Source organism: Medicago truncatula, chromosome 5 (assembly GCF_003473485.1).
Source record: "Medicago truncatula cultivar Jemalong A17 chromosome 5, MtrunA17r5.0-ANR, whole genome shotgun sequence".
Taxonomy (NCBI): Eukaryota; Viridiplantae; Streptophyta; class Magnoliopsida; order Fabales; family Fabaceae; genus Medicago; species Medicago truncatula.
The window spans coordinates 35,536,738-35,558,433 of NC_053046.1; the positions used below are offsets into that span (position 1 = coordinate 35,536,738).

At 33.7% G+C, this 21,696-nt stretch overlaps 1 protein-coding gene across 1 annotated transcript; it reads left to right on the forward strand.

The window, feature by feature from the left end:
• Window positions 1–591: 591 nt before the first annotated feature.
• LOC11442148 (uncharacterized) lies at window positions 592–1,216 on the forward strand. The gene has a single exon (XM_003616387.4). It carries the CDS (start codon window positions 705–707, stop codon window positions 972–974), a length of 270 nt encoding a protein of 89 aa, XP_003616435.1. The 5' UTR covers window positions 592–704; the 3' UTR covers window positions 975–1,216.
• Window positions 1,217–21,696: the final 20,480 nt, after the last annotated feature.

Below are 21,696 nucleotides of genomic sequence, written 5' to 3' on the forward strand. Positions count from 1 at the left end.
AATTTTTGGTTTTCCCACGGATTTTGCGTGTGTTAACTTAGAGCCCATTGATCTGTATATGCAGTGCCCAACGTTTGGCTTGGTTTCTCACTATTATGTGACGTTCAATTTTTTCCATCCACATGATCTTTATCATCTCCTATTAAGTCTCATAAAGATTGCAGGAGTGTTAGAATTAGTCAAATATGTTAGTCAAAGACGTTGTCTTTAACTAATTTTGAGTCCCACAATCTTTACGTGTCTTTGACTAATTATGACACTCTCACAATCTTTATAAGACGTAATAAACATGAGCAAGATTCACCAAACTCATTTTCAGTTGTTCCCTATTCAACCGATTTTTATTCAACAACTTTTACAATGGTTAAACTTAATTCAACATATAGTCATTTTCGAGATTAACGTTCTAGATTATTTTTAAACATAAACAATAAAAAATTAGTTGTGTAAGAAAAAACAATAAAATAAAAACAGTGGGCCTCTCAAGGCAAAGGAAGAACCAGGTGACACACACTGCCACACACATGACACACCCTTATGTTACCAATTTTTTTCTTCCAATCTAACCCCTTATAAATACTCCCTCTCACCCTTCTTTCTTTCATCACTCATTCACTTTCTCACTAATTTCACTGCCCACAGTTTTCTTTCTCTCTCTTATTCCTCCTTAACAAACAAAACCAATTTTCTCTTCAATTTTCTCCATGGCTTCTTCTTCTTCTATGGAAAGTGCAACCCCTCAACCTCAACCTCCTCTCTACTTTGATGAAAAATGGAAGCTATCAAAGAAAGAAGGGTCAACAAGAAGCAAATCATCATCATCTTCATTCATCAAAAACACTTCAACAACACAAAGAAAGTGTGCTTTTGCTAGAAAATGTGCAAGACTTGTCAAGGAACAAAGAGCACGTTTCTACATCATGAGGCGGTGTGTTACAATGCTCATTTGCTGGCGTGATTACAGTGATTCATGAAGAATTATCAAAAGGGTTTATTAGGAACAATCAAAGAGCTTCAAAAGTTCTATTTTTTTATGCTTTAGATCCCTTTTGGTGATTCTCTTATGAAGCTATCTTTTTTATACATGTACATAAAAATATTATTTTTCTTAATTTTCTTAGCTAGAAGTTTTCAATTTTGATTTTTATTTTCTAATGGGTCATCTTGTAACCTATGATTTTCAGAAATTAATATTATGTTAGAATTGATAAATTAATTTTGCTAAGTATTTAATGTTGGTGATGTTGGTAACTTTGGGATTGAGAAAGTGGTTTTTTGAGATCTCAAAAATTTCTGAGATTCCATTCAAAGTTCTGCAGCTGAGATGAGGTAAGCTAGGCTGCTCTGTTCTGTACTGTGTGTGTGTATAGATCTAAATGGACTTAGGATGACGCAAACAATGTGATTTATTTATTTATTTAATATTTTTCATGCAATTAGTACTATTATTTTAATGACAACAATTAAATGATGGGAAGTTGTGAACTAATTTTGTTTTTTTATTGTTTAATTTATCATAACCTTGTGTGTGAGTGATGGGGGTGATAAAATAATAATAGTAATAAGTTTTTTAATTGCATTGTTTAGAACAAGCAAAAGGGCAAGGTTTCTAGAGTAGCTTCAAAATTGCATCAGATGGATTCAATTAGTTGTTACTCTTTTGGTTAAGCAAGTTTGAGTTTGTGGAAGAAAGTTTAAGGTTTGATCTTTATATAACATGATTTTAGAAGCAGAAAAGAGTAGTATTAGATTGCAAATTTGCAAATTCTGGTGTTAACTCTTCGGTTTTCAAGTAAGGCCTTCAAATGTTATTTCAAGTTTGATCAGAAGATAAGTAAAATCTTACCAAGATTAATTCGGTCGATTCGAACACAGAACCTAAGTTTTTAGTTTAATTATCTAATTTTAAAGCTTAATTTTATTCTAGAAGTGAGGTATAGAGGGTAGGGACTAGGGAAGGTAGGGGTTGCTCACATCACAATGCTGACTCAGACGCCGGTGGCTTGAGTCTGATGGTGTTGTTTTCGGCACGACTCTTTAAACTGTACATTTTTATTTTTATTTGTTTATTTGTAATAATGTGCAATGTGAATTACAAAACTGTCCTGTACTTGTAAGATAGAGTTTAGTTCTTTGACCATACATGGACCACTTTGACCCTATCTTCTTCTACAAGGGGTATTTTTGGTGTTTCGTCGTTCATTTCAATATCATTTTTGTTTGTTTTGAGCGTGTGTTTAGTTTCACTACAGCAACCCTTAAAACCGCGTCTCAATGTTATATTTGCTGTGAATTTAAGAAGTTGTGATTCCTAAATTGTGCTCGACACTCAAATGTATAGCAATGGACACATTTGAAAATCACGACAACTCATAAAACCGCGTCTCAATGTTGTATTATTGTGTTTGCCGTGAATTTGAGAAGTCAGAATTCCTAACTTGTGCTAGACGGGTAAATGTATAACAATTGACGTGATTCCAAACATAGGCAAAGTACGTAAAACACCAAAATCATGATGGAAACTAGATATATTTTATACGGTGTTCAATACATGGTGTCGATTTATTCTTGGATTGATATACTGTGTCGAAATTTTGTGTCCAAATACTATTGTTTCGAAAAATTCTGTTTGAATATATCTACCTAAGCTCACCTTCGTGGTTGTCTATAACAAACACATGTTAGGGAAAAAAAAAGTTCTTACTATTATTTCTCAAATTGGGCTGCATTAATTTGCAAGTGAAATGGAATTGCCTCAGCAATTAGCTCCATTGCATTTGCTAGCTAAACTAAGTAAATAGAGACTCATATACGGTAAAAAAATTCATTTTGTGAAAATAAAAGGATAAACATTATTGAATAGATGAGCTGAATTGCATTAGATAAACTGAATTAAAAATAATTGAGAATTCTACACTAAGTAAATAGAAATTCATGCATGGTAAATTCTTTGGGTTGGTTTATGGCTTTTGAAATGACAGGTTGGCAGTGGCACGGATGATGAGTTGTTGACAATGGCACCACAACATAGAGCCAAATATTCTGTCAAAAGGAAGAAATAAAAGAGGGCAGAATATGAACCTTCACACAAAGACATTATTGGATGGTACACAAATAAAAAATTACATCAATGTGATGAGTCAGTTGCATGTATTCGTAAGCTTAACTTACTTAATAAAGAAATTGTATAATATATGCAGAAGTTAGGGTTCAAACTCTAAATACCACAATTATTCATTTTAAAAGATAAATTTTTAACTACTAAATTACTTTAAAAAAAAGTCGGTTACTTAGTGTTAACTTATTAATAAAATAGTTAAATTGTCATATTATATAAAAAATAAAAAAAATAAAAATTATTTTTTTGACTCATTAGATTTTATACCATAATGTCTATAAGACCTAACTCAACTAATAATATCGATATTATTAAATTGAAAGTCAGAGTTCAAACCTAAAATCTCACCTTTGTATGTATGAATTTTAAGTGTTGTTTGTTTGAAGTTACAGATAAAAAGTATATCCTAATATCAGTTTATTAAGTGAGAAAAAAAACGCGGTTTTGTATTTTAGTGAAAAAGATAATATTCCCATCCTTAGATTTTCATTTGGATCTATTCACACGGGATGGAAAAAAGAAAATAGGAAAAACGTTTGAAATAAGGTTCCATCTTTTCAAAGGTTTGTAAGAAAAGTGAAAAATGGTGAGCATATATATCTTCAAGCCCAACTTATCCGAATAGGATTCCCTACTGTTACGGTAGGATGCTGTAATCAATGATAGCCGTCCAATCATAGTTGAATGGTTGAGATCAAAAACTACGTGAAATTGTATGTTGTTTTTACAGCAGCAAAACCTGATCCCAACTTATCAAGCGCATCAACACAAATATCATTTCTATTACTTTGGTCATCATGTAAAAGTAGAAGCACAACCCTTTACCTATCTATTCAAATTATCCTGATGAAGAATTCGCCTATATTTTTCATGGTGATGGACACTTTCTCTAGGATGTAGCTCCATAAATATATTCAGTAATTTGTTTATCATTGAATCAATAAGTCTGACCATTATATCATAAAAAGTATGAGATGATTTATTGATTCAATATAAAAATCAAGTTATTTATAGAGCAACATCATTCTACTTGTGTAGCAACTAAGAAAAATATGCATGTTTAAGTAAGTCTATAACACTTTTTTAAAGTAAAGTTCTTTTATTTCTTAAATAATTCAAAATTATCTTAAATATCTATTCTAACACAAGACATGCACATAATAGACTCAAAAACAAATGTTACATCACAACCATAGTGAATATACCACACAAAGAAATACCTCTAAACCCACAATCAAAACAAATTTAATCCAAATTATAAACTCAATGTAACAAAAAATTGAAAGTAAAGTTCTTGTTTTCAAATTTCAATAAATTGTTTTTGATATTGAGAAAATAAACCCTTGAGAATAAGTTTGTTAAGGAGAAAATAAACTTTGCATCATCTTATGATAAAGGAGACTTAATGATTTAAAGCATCTTAAATCGGTCCCTAGAGATAAGGATCACTTGAACTTTTTCAAGTTTTGTATAGAAGTGAAAGAAATAAAATTAGCTAGAAATAGCCCTCATGTTTCAAACTGTTTTTGTCCTCAATGGAAGGAAAAAGAAAGAAAGATCACACTTAATCATCTTCTCTTTAATTGGAAGGAAGTAAAAAAGAATAATATGTCGGAACCAAGAAAATTGATTCGTTAGATCCCTAGGTGACAAATATAGAAGAAAGATTAACATATTCTGAAGGACTAGTACTTTAAATTTCTCTCTTTATTTATTTCATTTGTTCTATGTGCATTAGAGTTAAATAACACAATTTCTTATAAGACAAAACAATTTTGGATCAAAAGTACGTACATTATTGATATCTTAAAAGTTAAATACATTTAAATCTTTATGATATACCATTTTATCAAGAATAATTAATCCCTTTAAAAAAAAAATCTTAAATGTTTAGGCCTCTAAATTGCTGGTTATATAGCTAGAGGCTAAATATAGACAAAAAAAGAAGTTAAAATCATCAAACAAAAGACTGAATATCAATATGAAAATATTTGTAGGAACTTTATAAGATGACATTTTATAATGACTTAGCCCGAGTTTGCTTTGATGGTCGGAATTCCACGTTAGGCCAAATCACAACAACAATCCACGTTTGCAGTGAAGTTAGGAATACCAGCTTTTTAAAATCACGTTGAATTTGCATAAAGACACGAGATATATCACCTAACCCTAATCTAAACAAGTCATAAAACATAAGGTACATTCTTTTTAAAATTTCAGAGTTAAATGCATAGTCTCTTTAAAATCGCAACATTTCAAGTATAACCCTTATATAAATCACGACTTAGATTGTACCAAAAAAAACATATTTCACAAAATAAAGAGTTATAAAAAATACCGTTGGCTTTATAATACGTTTTTGAAAATTGACTTAGATTTTACATTTCATATTTCTAAAGTTTTTTCATCAAACAAACCTTTATTCTTATTTCAAATCCTAATACTCTTTTTCTATTCAGAATTGTCTAGTTACTTGTTACTATATTTTGGGGTTGTAATACAATTGAATGTTTCTGAATTTTAGAAACAATTGACTATTTGACAGTGCCACTTTAACTGTTACTACCTCAATAAGGAATCTAATAGTAGCGTCAAAAACATGTCACAAGCATTGAGATGTATATTGCAGATACAAACACTGAATTGAACACTGTTTTGTTTCTTCTTGTTATTTAAAGCTAAACCAAGTTTGATGAAAATACCCAAAATGGGACCATTCTTCATATTTTACTGTTTACGTTTCTACAATTAATTCCAAATGACCCAACAATTTTTGTACCAAGAAAAGTGACCCAACACCAACATTTTTCAATCAAGTATTCCCTTTTAGGTTAAATTATTTCACGGTATATTTCAAGTTTCTCATGAGTTAAAAAAATTATTCCTCTAAAAATATAAAATATGCTACAAAGCAAGCAAAAAAAAACTTTGTAGTTACTTGTTCAAAAAAAAATAAAATTTGTAGTTATTATTAAGCAAGCAATATATATATATATATATATATATATATATATATATATAAATTTTAACAGAAAAAATTATTAATGACCAGATCTCTGACGAATTATGACCGGCAACACAGAAAGTACATCAAAAGGCGTCGTATATAGGCGGAACACCTAAAGGAAAAAACATACCCGTACAACATAAACACCAATACATCAACCCAAAACAAACAAAAAAAACCTCCAAACCCTAAGGCAAAGGCAACACCAAAACACCCATCGAAAAACCATCAACACCATCAAACCTGCCAAAACCCCTAACAACATCTCCTCAATGTAACATCCACCACCAACAGAGTTCAATTAAGCACCCGATAAGGACTTGTTGATTCAAACGTTCAGATTTGACCATCAATCAACTTCCGGTCTGTCGGAGAAGAAAAATATTCATTAAAAAAAAGAAGATTTGATATATGGAACTTTCATCTCATGCTGGTTGAATAGATTGCGACTTTTTTTTTAGCTAGAGAATAGGGTGTGACTTTTTTCTTGTACAAAAAACAAAAGATTGTGACTTTTGTTTAAGGGTTCCTTTAATATAAAGAAACAAATGGATAGAAAGCAATTTGTGATTGTAACAACTTTATTTGTTGATAATTCGTTGTGGGCTACATATAACTTGATTTTGTTTTTGCTTTTGTTTTTTGAAAGGGTTTTTAATTTTGTTTTTGTATCTTTTTGGTTTTCGGCTGATCTATAGCAGTAGCTTAGGTTATTGTTTTTTCTAGTCAAAGGGAAGATTTAGCTTTTCTAACCAAAGCTTCTTTTGATGCACTTTGTTAGTAATCAAAGAAGCATCATTCTCAAAATTTTAGATTGTAATCTCCATGATTGTTCATGATTGGGATTTGGTTTTGCGTGACAAAAGGAAATCCAATATGATACAAAATGAAGAAGGAAAAAAAAACAGCTTTTATAAAGTTGAATTAACCCCCAAAAATGCAATACATTGTTTAACATAACGCATTTTGCTTTAACAAACATGGATCCGGCTATCAATTCACTTTATAGTGTAAAATGGATATTATCAATTAAACAGATTGAAAGTAACATGATCATTATGTATGAAATTTATTTTCACTTAAAAATGTATAAACATTTAATTATACGGTCATTATAAAATAAGCTAGAAGAATATTAACCAGTGCCCTAAGGGCAATGGTTAAACATATAAAAAAAAGTAAGTTTTCATGAAAAAGTTGTGTAATCTTATATTTTCAAGACAAATTTTTTATTTGTAGATTCCTTAACCATTGCTATGAGGACACTGGTTAGTAAGACCCAATAAACTATTATAATATGATCTCTAATTCTTATTATGTATCCAAATGCATCAACAACTTAAAAAGGTGATAACCAGTATGATGTTGCAGTTGTACGTAGAAACATATAGATTTATAGTGTAATTGGTTTAATTTTTATCATAAGAGAGGAGTAGAGTGTAATTCAAGCATCTTTGAGGGAAAAGTAGTGTAATTTACTCAATTTTTATTTGTAGCCAGAGTATGTTTGGGAATACATAAATGCTAGTTATAGCGAGTGGCTAAATCGTGATGGATTCACGAATGATTTGGCATATTTATGTCCCTTATATTTCCAATTTAATTCACTTTTGGACCATAGAAAAAAATATATGAGCAGCAAACCGTGATTTCTGGCCAGGCCAAATTTTAATTGGCTAACTTACTTTTAGTGACCACATCATGATAAATTCTTTCTAGATACTTCATCCGTTCCGCAATAGATGACCTATTTGAAAATGTGTAATTTTGACATAACTTACTTTGACCATATTTTTTTAAAAATATACAAAGATAAATACGTAATATCATATAAGATGTCGTTAGATTCGTCTCGGTGAATATTTTCAAAATATCAAATTTTCATAATTTTTTCTAATATATTATTCAAGATACTTAAGCTCAAAGTTATGCATTGACAATGACATGCGTAATAAGGTCAACTATGTCAAATATTATGGGATAGAGGGAGTATATAGCAGTTCTCTCTGAAATATCCTAGAGGCCACTAATTGTAACTTCAACCTAGACATACATCTAGCCATACCTCTCTAATGTTTTTTCTCTTTCAAACATATGGTTAGAGAGGGAAACAACTCAAAATACTTCTCTTTAAATCTAATAATCCTTACAACTACAACATCATATCACAACTATAGAGGATCCAAACAAATGAACTTACACATCTAAATCCACTTCTAGGTGAATGATTTACAAAATCTCCTTCGATATTTGAATTTGACTTAGAGCATTAAATATTATTTGAGTGTGATTTATTACTATAATAAGTAAGTGAAATCATACATAGTGGATAGTACAATTGAAAGGAAAGGAAGCGTGGTATTATATGTTATTCCTCTTCCCCACATTTTTGACTATATGCATGCTTAAGGTAATAATAGCCTTTCAACAAAGGTGATCATAGTGCAACGGAATAGAGATAAATATAATCATCCTATATCTATCTATGATAATATTTCTTCTAAGTGTGCTACATATTTGATTAGTTTTCTTGATTTTGGTCAAAAAGCAATTCACTTCTTTCATTACCCATTGTCCCCACTATGTCCAATCTTTAATTAGTAAATTTTGTTGAAAGGTATCCAACACCATATCGATCTCATGATTATTATGGGATTTCAGCACTCTTAATAATTAGTTCATAGCTCATGTTCCATAATAATTAAGCATTACAGCTCCCGTTCAATATATATATATATATATATATATATATATATATATATATATATATATATATATATATATATTGTAAACATACTTACTTGTTTTTGACGTGCCATGAAAGAGATAGTGAAACTTAAATATTATTCGGTTCATCATTTAAAAGTATGCATTGACAGTTTTTATGAAAATTAAGAAAACAATTATGATTTGCCCCAGTATTAATTCAAAATAGTTTTTGTCAAAAGCAAGTGAGAGTAGGCTTACACTTACTAGCTCCACTCATTCATGTTTTAAGATGGAAGTAAACTAACGGCTTATATATATATATATATATATATATATATATATACCTCACAATATTAGGTAGTTAGTTAAGGGAATTTTTGGAGTAATAACAATAAATGTTGATGGATTATTTGATATTTACTTGTATTTAAGTAGAACAAATTTTGACATTTTTATCTGCAAAATTTAAGCTTAACTCAACCGACAATCACAAAAAATTTAGGTTGATATCTTCTCCCATATCCTATATTGAAACTTCACATTTATATAATTACGTTTCATTGGTGTTTACAACTTTGTACACCGATCCAAAATAAATATTTAAACATTTTCTAGTACTTATCATTGAACAGTGGAAAGTAAAAAAAATGATAATTGCTTTTCTCACATACTCAATTGATGTCCCATACTAGGAAAAGATCATTATACCCTCAACAACAATTAACTGTCGTCAGTTTTCTAACATAAAAGACAGCGACAGTTAACTGTCGTCAGGAGTACAATAGTCTTTTTCTAGTGTCGGAGAGCAATTAGGAATGTGAGAAAAGCAGTTTTCTAGAAGAAAAAAAATAGCAGTAGAAAAGTCCATATGTAAGAAGACTGTGGGCCCCAGTACATCAAAATAAATAAAATGATTGCTCTTTAGACTTCAAAGACTGCTATCACACATCTAAACATGATTTTCAATATCTCGAACTGCAGTTCGCTGCTTAATTTTCTCTTTTAAAACGAACGGTAGTTAACTATCGTTGAAAGTAATTTGATCATTTTCAGATATGTGATAATAAATTTTTTAGTGTAAACGGCGATCTTCAATAAATAAAACTGGATTAGAAACATTGGGCCTGACCCAATTTAAGGTGCACTGGTCCACGTATGGTCAAGGGTCTCATCACAGCAAGCATGCCTTACAGTTAATGTATAGATATCAATATATCATACTTTTTCTTATCATAAGTTGGTGCATTAATAGGATTTGACTATTTTAATAGAGGTGAAGAATCATCATATGCTATATTTCTAATTTAATAAAAAAAATTATTTGAAATATTTTAATGCACCCTTTGTGAAATACAATTGCATTCTTACTTTTTCTCTTATTTTTTATTTTTTAACAAATTCAGATCATTTCATTCATCAAAATATGAGTAATCCAAGATTGGATCAACTCAAGTATAAATGATTTGCATACAACTTTGAAACCCTTGCTATACAAAGAACAATAAAATTTGTTTGTCTTCTTCATAATAAAACTTAAAGTACTCTACAAATGCTCAAAATATTGCCAGATTGAGATTGATTTGTAGAATTATCAACAATTTGTTTTAATAAATTATCAACAATGTTGTCAACCATTAATTTGCAATCTTCCCTTAAACAAATTGTTTCTGCTTTTTTCTCAAAAAAATTAAAAAATTGCTTCTGCTTTCACGGAGGAGGAGGAGTTTCCACCTACCATTTTGTCAAAGCTTTCCTAAAATATCCTTATAAAAATCTCTAATGCACATACTAATACCAAAGCTCTTTCGATCATCGAATATTGTTGCATAAACATTGCACTTCACATAATCTACAACCAGTGGCATTAACCACATGTTGATGTTCGTCGTCTGAGAGTCCAACGTCTATGTGTTGTCTATCGCTGACTGCAAGCCACTGACTCAAAGAATGACACACCAATAGTATAGACATGCGCGAGTTCTAGGTCAAAAACATATTTTAACTATTTTTATTCTTATAAAAATGATAGTAAAGAAAAACATAGTTGAATTTGTTGTACTTTTATATAATATATTTCAAAAGTTAATGCAATTAACTATTATTGTTTAAGCACATTTAACTTGATTAATGAGTCAAAGGAAGTTACATTTTCTTTGCAACGTTCACATATTGGTTGCTATTAATAAGGCTTTGTTTTTGCATACAAAGCCATGACTTGCCTATATGAAAAAACTGATTACGGGAAACAAACTGAGTGTGAAGCTCTTTTCTTATTCTAGTCCACAACAAAAATAACAATCCTCTCATACCAAAATTAAGAAAAGCTACATATTTTAATTTTTGTCCAGTCAACAACTCTGGGTTTCATCTTCCTGAAATTTTTTTCTTCTTGTTAGTTATGTATCCTTGGTTTTAAACCAAGGTTGAAGAGCCTGTTGAATATCGGGTTACTATTTTGTAGGTTTCTTATGAATTGTTGATAGAACTATGTCGACGGTCAAGTCAAACAATAATATATAGCACTGATAAGTTATTTGATATCTCTCTTTTTATTCTCTTCAATATTTAATTATTTCTCATTTTATGTGTTGATTATTATTTGGAGATAATTTTATATCAATATTTTACAACAGAAGTATGTATGTTTTTCTTATTCTACCAGTGTTTCTTTTTTTTTTTTTTTCTTTTCTTTTTTCAGATAAAATAGTTCGAATCAAATAGACACGTATAGACTAGTTTGTAGAAAACAAGGGAAAATAGCAAGTAGACAAGGTTTGAGAATGGACATGGTGGAGAGTCGGTCTATAACCTTTTGTACTTCATTTATCAAAAAAATATTTAGAAGACAACTTCATATTTGCAAGAGTACGTCAGAAAAAGCCTGCATGCATGTGACATATTTTGACAGGGGTTACGTCAGGGTTTATGCCAGGAGCGTATTTGCCAGGAGCTAAGGCCCTGGCATAGTCATTTGCGATGACCTGAATTGTTGGGGATTCTGCCCTTGACAAAACTCCTGCAAACGTCAGGGCTTCTGCCCTTGTCAAATTACCATATTAAATTTCTCGTAGTGATCATCCTAATTATCAATATGTAACCATAGCTTGTCCGGTGAAAAAAAGTATTATAATCAAACTTGTCGATTATAATGATGGCGAGATTATGCGATACAATTTTTTTTCATTGATAATCTTTAGGTTATACCGTTATTTATTTATTTTTGACAAAGGTTATGCCATTTTTTATAATGTTTGTTGTTAGACTTTTTGTTTTTTTAACATGACATTTTGTTGTTGTTGTTTATATTCGAGATTAGAGAGAGTATTTCTCTATTCCGCCACTCTCTTGTTTGTCTTTCTTGTGTACTTAACACATAAAAAAAATTGACATCATATCATAATATACAATTTCTGGTGTCAACCTTTTGCGATAACATTTTTGTTTTTTAAATAGGTTTGTGTTAGGTTAATAACTTATTTTTGTGTTAATTTTGTGAACATTGGAAAAGGTTAAAGCCATTTTGATTGACTTTGATATGTACATGCAATATGAAGTAGAAACGTGGAAAGCAAGCCTGTGCAAGTAATACATGGTGGCTTGTTATTCAATTGTTCGCACATGTTCATATGTTGTACATGTTGAAATTGTATGCATGGCAGTAAATAATTTTGACAATTTGTCCAATTGTTTACGGTGCCATAAATTGGAGTGGTTGAGGCAATGGCTTTGCAATCCTATAAATAGCTTGCCCGTGAATCATTTCCAATCATCCCAAATCAGTAACAACACAAGAACAAGTAAAGCTTGTTTAGATAGTGAGAGAAAAAATATAGAGAGAAAAATTAGTTTCTCCTGTGAGATTTCTCCTAGTTTGTGTTAGTTAGTATTCTCCTATTTATAAGAGAGAGTGGTAATTGTACTCTCCTTGTAGTTAGAGAGAGGTCCTGTAATTTCTTCCACTTAGTGAAAGTTCTCTACTCTTGCCCCGTGGTTTTTTCCCCTTATTTGTTGAGGGGTTTCCACGTAAAATATTGTGTGTTCAGTTCCTCTTTTCTCGTCTCTTATTTTAGCTGCGTGATAATATTTTTCCCTATGGAAATTGAAGATAAGGGCAATTTTAAGAAAAGATAATTGCTTAGACGCAATAGATGGCAGACCTGCAGATATCACTGACGAAAAGTGGAAAGAGATGGATGATAATGCCGTTGCCAATTTGCACCTAGCAATGGCGGACTCGGTATTGTCAAGTATTGCTGAAAAGAAGACGGCAAAGGAGATTTGGGATACTCTAATAAAATTGTACGAGGTCAAATCACTCCACAACAGAATATTCTTAAAGAGAAGGCTCTACACTCTTCGAATGGGTGAATCCACATCCGTAACGGATCACATCAACACCCTGAATACGCTATTTTCTCAACTCACGGCTTCTGATTTCAAAATAGCGGAGAATGAGCGTGCTGAACTTCTACTTCAGAGTTTACCAGATTCGTATGATCAACTCATCATCAACATTACAAATAATAACATAGCTGATACTCTTCACTTTGATGATGTCGCCGGTGCAATCCTTGAAGAAGAATCCAGGCGCAAGAATAAGGAAGAAAGGTCAGAGAGTTCAAAGCAAGCAGAGGCTTTGACGATGACGAGAGGCAGATCAACGGAACGTGGCCCTAGTGGGAGTCAAAATCATGGTAGGTCAAAATCTCGAAGAAAGAAGAATATCAAATGTTACGGTTGTGGCATGAAAGGGCACGTAAAGGAGTGTTGGAATATCAAGAAGAATGGAGAGAAGAATTTTGAAGCTTCAACATCTCAAGGATGTGTTGCAAGTACCTCAGATGACGGGGAAATCCTGTATAGCGAGGCAACAACCAGTTCTAAAGGCGAAAGACGACTCAACGATGTCTGGATAATGGATTCAGGTGCAACATGGCACATGACTCCACACCGAGATTGGTTTTTCTCTTATGAGCCTATCTCAGAAGGATCTGTGTACATGGGAAATGATCATGCCTTAGAAATTGCTGGAGTCGGTACTATCAGATTAAAGATGCATGATGGTACTCTTAGAAAAATACAAGGAGTGCGTCATGTAAAGGGGTTGAAGAAGAATTTATTGTCTGTTGGACAATTGGATGATCTCGGGTGTAAGATCCACACTGAAAGTGGAATCTTGAAAGTAGTGAAAGGCAATCTTGTGGTGATAAAAGCAGAAAAGATCACAAGTAATCTATACATGCTTCTAGGGGATACGTTGCAAGAGGTCGATGCATCAGTTGCAGCATCAAGCCAAGAAGAAACAGCGATGATGTGGCATCAAAGACTAGGCCATATGTCAGAACGTGGCTTGAAAGTCCTTGCTGAACGCAATCTCCTTCACGGGCTCAAGGCAGTAAATTTACCATTTTGTGAGCACTGTGTGATAAGCAAGCAACATAGATTGAAGTTTGCTAGAGTAACTACTAAAAGCAAACACATACTAGACTTGATACATTCTGATGTGTGGGAGTCACCAGAAATATCTCTGGGAGGAGCAAGATACTTCGTGTCATTCATTGATGACTATTCCAGAAGATTATGGGTGTACCCAATCAAGAAGAAGTCGGATGTGTTTCCAGTATTCAAGGCATTCAAAGCACAAATAGAGCTTGAAACTGGGAAGAAAATTAAGTGCTTGAGGACAGACAATGGAGGAGAATATGTAGATGGCGAGTTTCTAGCATTTTGTAAACAAGAGGGTATTGTAAGGCAATTCACGGTTGCACATACACCTCAGCAGAATGGTGCGGCAGAGCGGATGAATAGAACTCTCCTAGAAAGAACAAGAGCTATGCTGAAAACAGCAGGAATGGCCAAGTCGTTCTGGGCAGAAGCAGTGAAAACCGCCTGTTATGTAATAAATCGCTCACCATCAACGACAATTGATTTGAAGACACCAATGGAGATGTGGAAAGGAAAGCCAGTAGATTATTCTTCTCTACATGTGTTTGGTTGTCCTGTGTACGTGATGTACAACTCCCAAGACAGAACGAAGTTGGACCCAAAGTTCAGAAAATGTATCTTCTTGGGTTATGCTGACAATGTTAAGGGGTATCGCCTGTGGGATCCCACTGCCCGCAAGGTTATTGTTAGCAGGGATGTAGTCTTTGCAGAAAATGAACTGCAAAGTGAGCAGAAAAATGACAGCACTTCTAAAGAGACTGCTATAATGCAGATGGAAGAAAAATCCAAAGAAAGTGATTCTTCTGAAGCTGAACCGATGCACGGAGAACAAGAACCATATGATGTCAATGATGGTGTTCGTCGATCAACGCGTCAGACGCAGAAACCGTCTTGGCAATCAGACTATGTTATGACAAGCCACGATGCATATTGTCTTATAACTGAAGAAGGTGAACCGTCAACTTTTCATGAGGCGTTGAATGGTTCGGATGCTTCTCAATGGATGACAGCAATGCATGAAGAAATGGAGGCCTTACATAGGAACAAGACATGGGAGCTTGTTGAACTTCCAAAGGGTCGGAAAGCCATTGGAAACAAATGGGTATACAAGATCAAACGTGATGGCAATGATCAAGTGGAACGGTATCGTGCAAGACTGGTTGTAAAAGGATATGCTCAGAAAGAAGGTATTGACTTCAATGAGATATTTTCTCCGGTTGTCAGACTTACTATTATCAGAGTAGTGTTGGCGATGTGTGCTGCATTGGATTTACATCTTGAACAGCTGGATGTAAAGACTGCTTTTCTTCATGGAGAACTTGAAGAAGAAATTTAGATGCTCCAACCGGAAGGATTTAAGGAACAAGGAAAAGAAAACCTGGTTTGCAGGTTGACCAAATCTCTGTACGGTCTAAAGCAGGCGCCCAGATGTTGGTACAAGAGATTTGATTCTTTCATAATTAGCCTCGATTACAACAGACTTAGTTCAGACCATTGTACGTACTACAAAAGGTTTGATGGCAATGATTTTATCATTTTGCTGTTGTATGTGGATGACATGTTGGTGGTAGGCCCCAACAAAGTTCGAGTCCAGGAATTGAAGGCACAGTTGGCTAGGGAGTTCGATATGAAAGACTTGGGACCAGCAAACAAGATTTTAGGGATGCAAATTCACCGAGACAGAAAAGACAGGAAGATTTGGCTTTCTCAAAAGAATTATCTAAGGAAAGTCTTGCGCCGCTTCAACATGCAAGACTGTAAGCCAATCTCTACCCCACTTCCTGTGAATTTTAAATTATCCTCAGGTATGAGTCCTAGCAATGAAGCGGAGAGGATGGAAATGTCTCGAGTACCGTATGCATCGGCGGTGGGAAGCCTTATGTATGCCATGATATGTACAAGACCAGACATTGCACAAGCAGTGGGAGTGGTTAGTCGGTTTATGGCGGATCCGGGTAAAGAGCATTGGAATGCTGTTAAGAGAATCATGAGGTACATTAAAGGAACCTTAGGTGTTGCAGTATGTTTCGGAGGATCAGAGTTAACTGTCAGGGGTTATGTTGATTCAGATTTTGCAGGTGATCATGATAAAAGAAAATCTACTACTGGTTATGTGTTCACGCTTGCAGGAGGAGCAGTAAGTTGGTTGTCCAAGTTACAAACTGTTGTAGCTCTGTCAACGACAGAAGCTGAGTACATGGCAGCTACCCAAGCATGCAAGGAAGCTATTTGGATGCAAAGGTTAATGGAGGAACTCGGGCACAAGCAAGAGAAAATTACTGTGTATTGTGACAGTTGATAAGTGCTAGAAAGTTGTATTTTAAGTAATATATTTTAGGCACTTTTGTTACTTGTTTTGCAAGTTATTAAGGGAAAAGCCGAGAAATAAGTGATTATTGCCCTTTTACGCTTTATCTATCTTACTTCACCCATTTGTGCAGGATTTGAACTCAAGACATCAAGGAAATAGAAGAAAATGAAGAAAAGTACAAAAAGGCTGAAAAATGAAGATTACTCGCCCCCAACTCGCCATGGCCAGTAAAAGGCGAGCAATTCCAGTGGCCAACAGAGATTACACGCCACCAACTCGCAACGGCGAGTAGAAGGCGAGTGTGTTCGCCATGGCGAGTGGAATGACTCGCGAGGCGAGTAAAGGCGGTTTAGCCTCTCAATGCTGACGTGGCACAAACCCAATGGGGAAGAAACTTCAACTCGCCATGGCGAATGAAGTAGCTCGCGAGGCGAGTTAAGGCAGACTCAGAATCCTATAAATAGCCCACTCAACCATTTCAGACATATATAGTTTATATATAGTTTTTTAGATAGTTTTTACATAGTTTTTCACTTAGTTTCTCTCTGTGTTTTCACTTGTAATATTCTTAGAGAGAGAGAGATAGGGCTTGTGCTTTATAGAGTGAGAATGATAGAGAGTGGATTCTTCATCCTTTGTTGAGACATCACAAGTTGTAATGAATCTTGCTTCTTCAATTCATTCTTGCAAGGCTTCCATGACAATGAGTAGCTAAATCTCCTTTGTTGGGATTAGAGGTACTTGATCATAGTTTAACATGTAATCGTTTGATCTATAAATATATGGTTCTAGCATTTGAATTGATATTGAGGTTATTCTTGCACTTTAATCTTTATCTTTGATTTAATTGTGATTGAGAAATACTTTTGAATCTAGGTTTAGAATAACCATCTATCAAAACATAGTTTCTAGACATGGAATCGATGTTTTGATAATCACCTTGAGTATCCAAACCTAAAGCTTTCTTATCATTTAATAGATTGAGAAATCATCGATTGAACGATAAGATCGACTCTTGAATCATTCAATAGTTTGAGACATCGACCATTGAATGATACAATTGATTTCACAATATTGTTTGGACACGAATGGTGTTGTCGAGGGATACGTGATAATATCAAAGAAAAGCTAGAATCCATGTATGATCATTAGGTTACGTGCGACGCTCGATCAAGGAACTCTAATCCTAACAAGTTTTACGCCCTATTAATCTCAATTTTATCATTTGCAATTCAGTTACTAAAACAAACAATCAACTATCGTTTAACTTGAAATGATATTTGGTGTCGAACGGTCCGCGATATCGCACTAGTCCCTGAGGAGACGATATAAATACTTACTATTGTTTGATGCAAAAATACTACATCAAAATGGCGCCGCTGCCGGGGATCCATGTTTTTATGCTTTTTGAAATGATGATTGGATGGACATATAACTTGATTTGGATGTTAACTTGATTGCCGGATGTGTGTTCATAACCCTCACTCATTTGATTTCAATTCCATATCTACTTACAAAGAAGTGTGTTAGGTGTGGTTCGTGAATAAATATTTTATTGACTTGAACTATTTGACATGAACTTTGTGCATAGGACTCATTTCATATTTGTGGTAGAATTCTAGATTAGTTAGAAACTCAGACTTGCCCGCGCATTCACTTTGAATCATTCATCTGAAAATGTTTTCAAACCTTTTGTACTTGTGTCTTGTCATATTAACTTGTTTGATTTTCAATTTTTTGTTTGAGGACAAACAAAGAGTTAAGTTGGGGAGAGTTTGATAAGTGCTAGAAAGTTGTATTTTAAGTAATATATTTTAGGCACTTTTGTTACTTGTTTTGCAAGTTATTAAGGGAAAAGCCGAGAAATAAGTGATTATTGCCCTTTTACGCTTTATCTATCTTACTTCACCCATTTGTGCAGGATTTGAACTCAAGACATCAAGGAAATAGAAGAAAATGAAGAAAAGTACAAAAAGGCTGAAAAATGAAGATTACTCGCCCCCAACTCGCCATGGCCAGTAAAAGGCGAGCAATTCCAGTGGCCAACAGAGATTACACGCCACCAACTCGCAACGGCGAGTAGAAGGCGAGTGTGTTCGCCATGGCGAGTGGAATGACTCGCGAGGCGAGTAAAGGCGGTTTAGCCTCTCAATGCTGACGTGGCACAAACCCAATGGGGAAGAAACTTCAACTCGCCATGGCGAATGAAGTAGCCCGCGAGGCGAGTTAAGGCAGACTCAGAATCCTATAAATAGCCCACTCAACCATTTCAGACATATATAGTTTATATATAGTTTTTTAGATAGTTTTTACATAGTTTTTCACTTAGTTTCTCTCTGTGTTTTCACTTGTAATATTCTTAGAGAGAGAGAGATAGGGCTTGTGCTTTATAGAGTGAGAATGATAGAGAGTGGATTCTTCATCCTTTGTTGAGACATCACAAGTTGTAATGAATCTTGCTTCTTCAATTCATTCTTGCAAGGCTTCCATGACAATGAGTAGCTAAATCTCCTTTGTTGGGATTAGAGGTACTTGATCATAGTTTAACATGTAATCATTTGATCTATAAATATATGGTTCTAGCATTTGAATTGATATTGAGGTTATTCTTGCACTTTAATCTTTATCTTTGATTTAATTGTGATTGAGAAATACTTTTGAATCTAGGTTTAGAATAACCATCTATCAAAACATAGTTTCTAGACATGGAATCGATGTTTTGATAATCACCTTGAGTATCCAAACCTAAAGCTTTCTTATCATTTAATAGATTGAGAAATCATCGATTGAACGATAAGATCGACTCTTGAATCATTCAATAGTTTGAGACATCGACCATTGAATGATACAATTGATTTCACAATATTGTTTGGACACGAATGGTGTTGTCGAGGGATACGTGATAATATCAAAGAAAAGCTAGAATCCATGTATGATCATTAGGTTACGTGCGACGCTCGATCAAGGAACTCTAATCCTAACAAGTTTTACGCCCTATTAATCTCAATTTTATCATTTGCAATTCAGTTACTAAAACAAACAATCAACTATCGTTTAACTTGAAATGATATTTGGTGTCGAACGGTCCGCGATATCGCACTAGTCCCTGAGGAGACGATATAAATACTTACTATTGTTTGATGCAAAAATACTACATCAACAGTCAGAGTGCCTTACACATTGCAAGGAATCCAGCTTTTCATTCAAGGACGAAGCACATTGGCGTTCAATATCATTTTGTTCGAGAAGTAGTGGAGGAGGGAAGCGTGGATATGCAAAAGATTCACACCAATGATAACCTAGCGGATGTAATGACAAAGCCGATCAACGCTGACAAGTTTATATGGTGTCGATCCTCGTATGGCCTATTGGAAACGTAGCAACTGGAGTTGGCAAGGTAGAGATACTTTGAATGCTCACAAAAGTGACTTTAAGTGGGAGATTGTGAACATTGGAAAAGGTTAAAGCCATTTTGATTGACTTTGATATGTACATGCAATATGAAGTAGAAACGTGGAAAGCAAGCCTGTGCAAGTAATACATGGTGGCTTGTTATTCAATTGTTCACACATGTTCATATGCTGTACATGTTGAAATTGTATGCATGGCAGTAAATAATTTTGACAATTTGTCCAATTGTTTACAGTGCCATAAATTGGAGTGGTTGAGGCAATGGCTTTGCAATCCTATAAATAGCTTGCCCGTGAATCATTTCCAATCATCCCAAATCAGTAACAACACAAGAACAAGTAAAGCTTGTTTAGATAGTGAGAGAAAAAATATAGAGAGAAAAATTAGTTTCTCCTGTGAGATTTCTCCTAGTTTGTGTTAGTTAGTATTCTCCTATTTATAAGAGAGAGTGGTAATTGTACTCTCCTTGTAGTTAGAGAGAGGTCCTGTAATTTCTTCCACTTAGTGAAAGTTCTCTACTCTTGCCCCGTGGTTTTTTCCCCTTATTTGTTGAGGGGTTTCTACGTAAAATATTGTGTGTTCAGTTCCTCTTTTCTCGTCTCTTATTTTAGCTGCGTGATAATATTTTGTTACTCTGGTACCTAACAAATTTAGTATATTAAAATTTAAGATTAATGAATAGCAAAAATGAAGATTGGTGTGGGTTTTGGACTCACAATATCTTTGTTGGGTCTTTCCTCTTGTTTTTTGACGGGCTTTACTAAATTAGAGGATATACTTCCCTTAATGTGTGTAAAGCTAAAAGAGATTTTCTTATCACACCTTTTATGATTCTCATGTGCCTTCTGTTTTTCATATTCCATCCATGTCCAAATTATATAATATGAAGCTTATTAATGAAATTTGGTATATATAATTTGAAATCTAGCAAAACTCAGAAAACCAAGAATTTGGCCACCTTGTGGTCTATGGGTTGATATATTTTGTATGATATAAACTGCACATTCGATTTATATAATCTGAATTGTGTCTAACCTCCACGACATCAGTTTTCAGCAATAGTGAGAATCTTTATACTGACATATTCCAAATTATATAAATTAAACGTGTAAAATATGTGTTTGGTTTATATATAATCTGAATTATATCAACACAAATTAAACAAAGCATAATGATTATTGTCAAACTCTATGCCTATTCGCAACAAACATATTCACTTTCCTTGCACACTTCTGCTTAGACAATGCAATCATGCTCATCATATTTCCTCTAAAACGATTGAGGTGTGTCTCCATATGTCAAATGTTAAACAATACATGAACAAATCAATATGATGAAGAAAATTCTAAGAAAAAACAAAATTGAGCATCCATAGTCATATTTTGAATTTTATAAACCAAAATGTTGAACTGATTTAGTACACATAAACGAAAGAAAAAAAACACCAAATGTTTGAGCAAACGCGAACTATCCTTTTGTTGTGGTGAAGAAAGTCTCAAACATGATGGATTCAAGAAACTTTGCTTCAACAAAAGGCACAATGTAGCGAAATTCGGATTTGGGGGGAGGGGAGCATTTTGTGGAAAATCCATGACTTGAGAAATGGGAGAACGAGGTTAGGAAAGGATTTCATATTGCCATGGTTTGAATTATGTAATCTGAAATGCGATTTTAAGTCTTAGATTATATAATTCA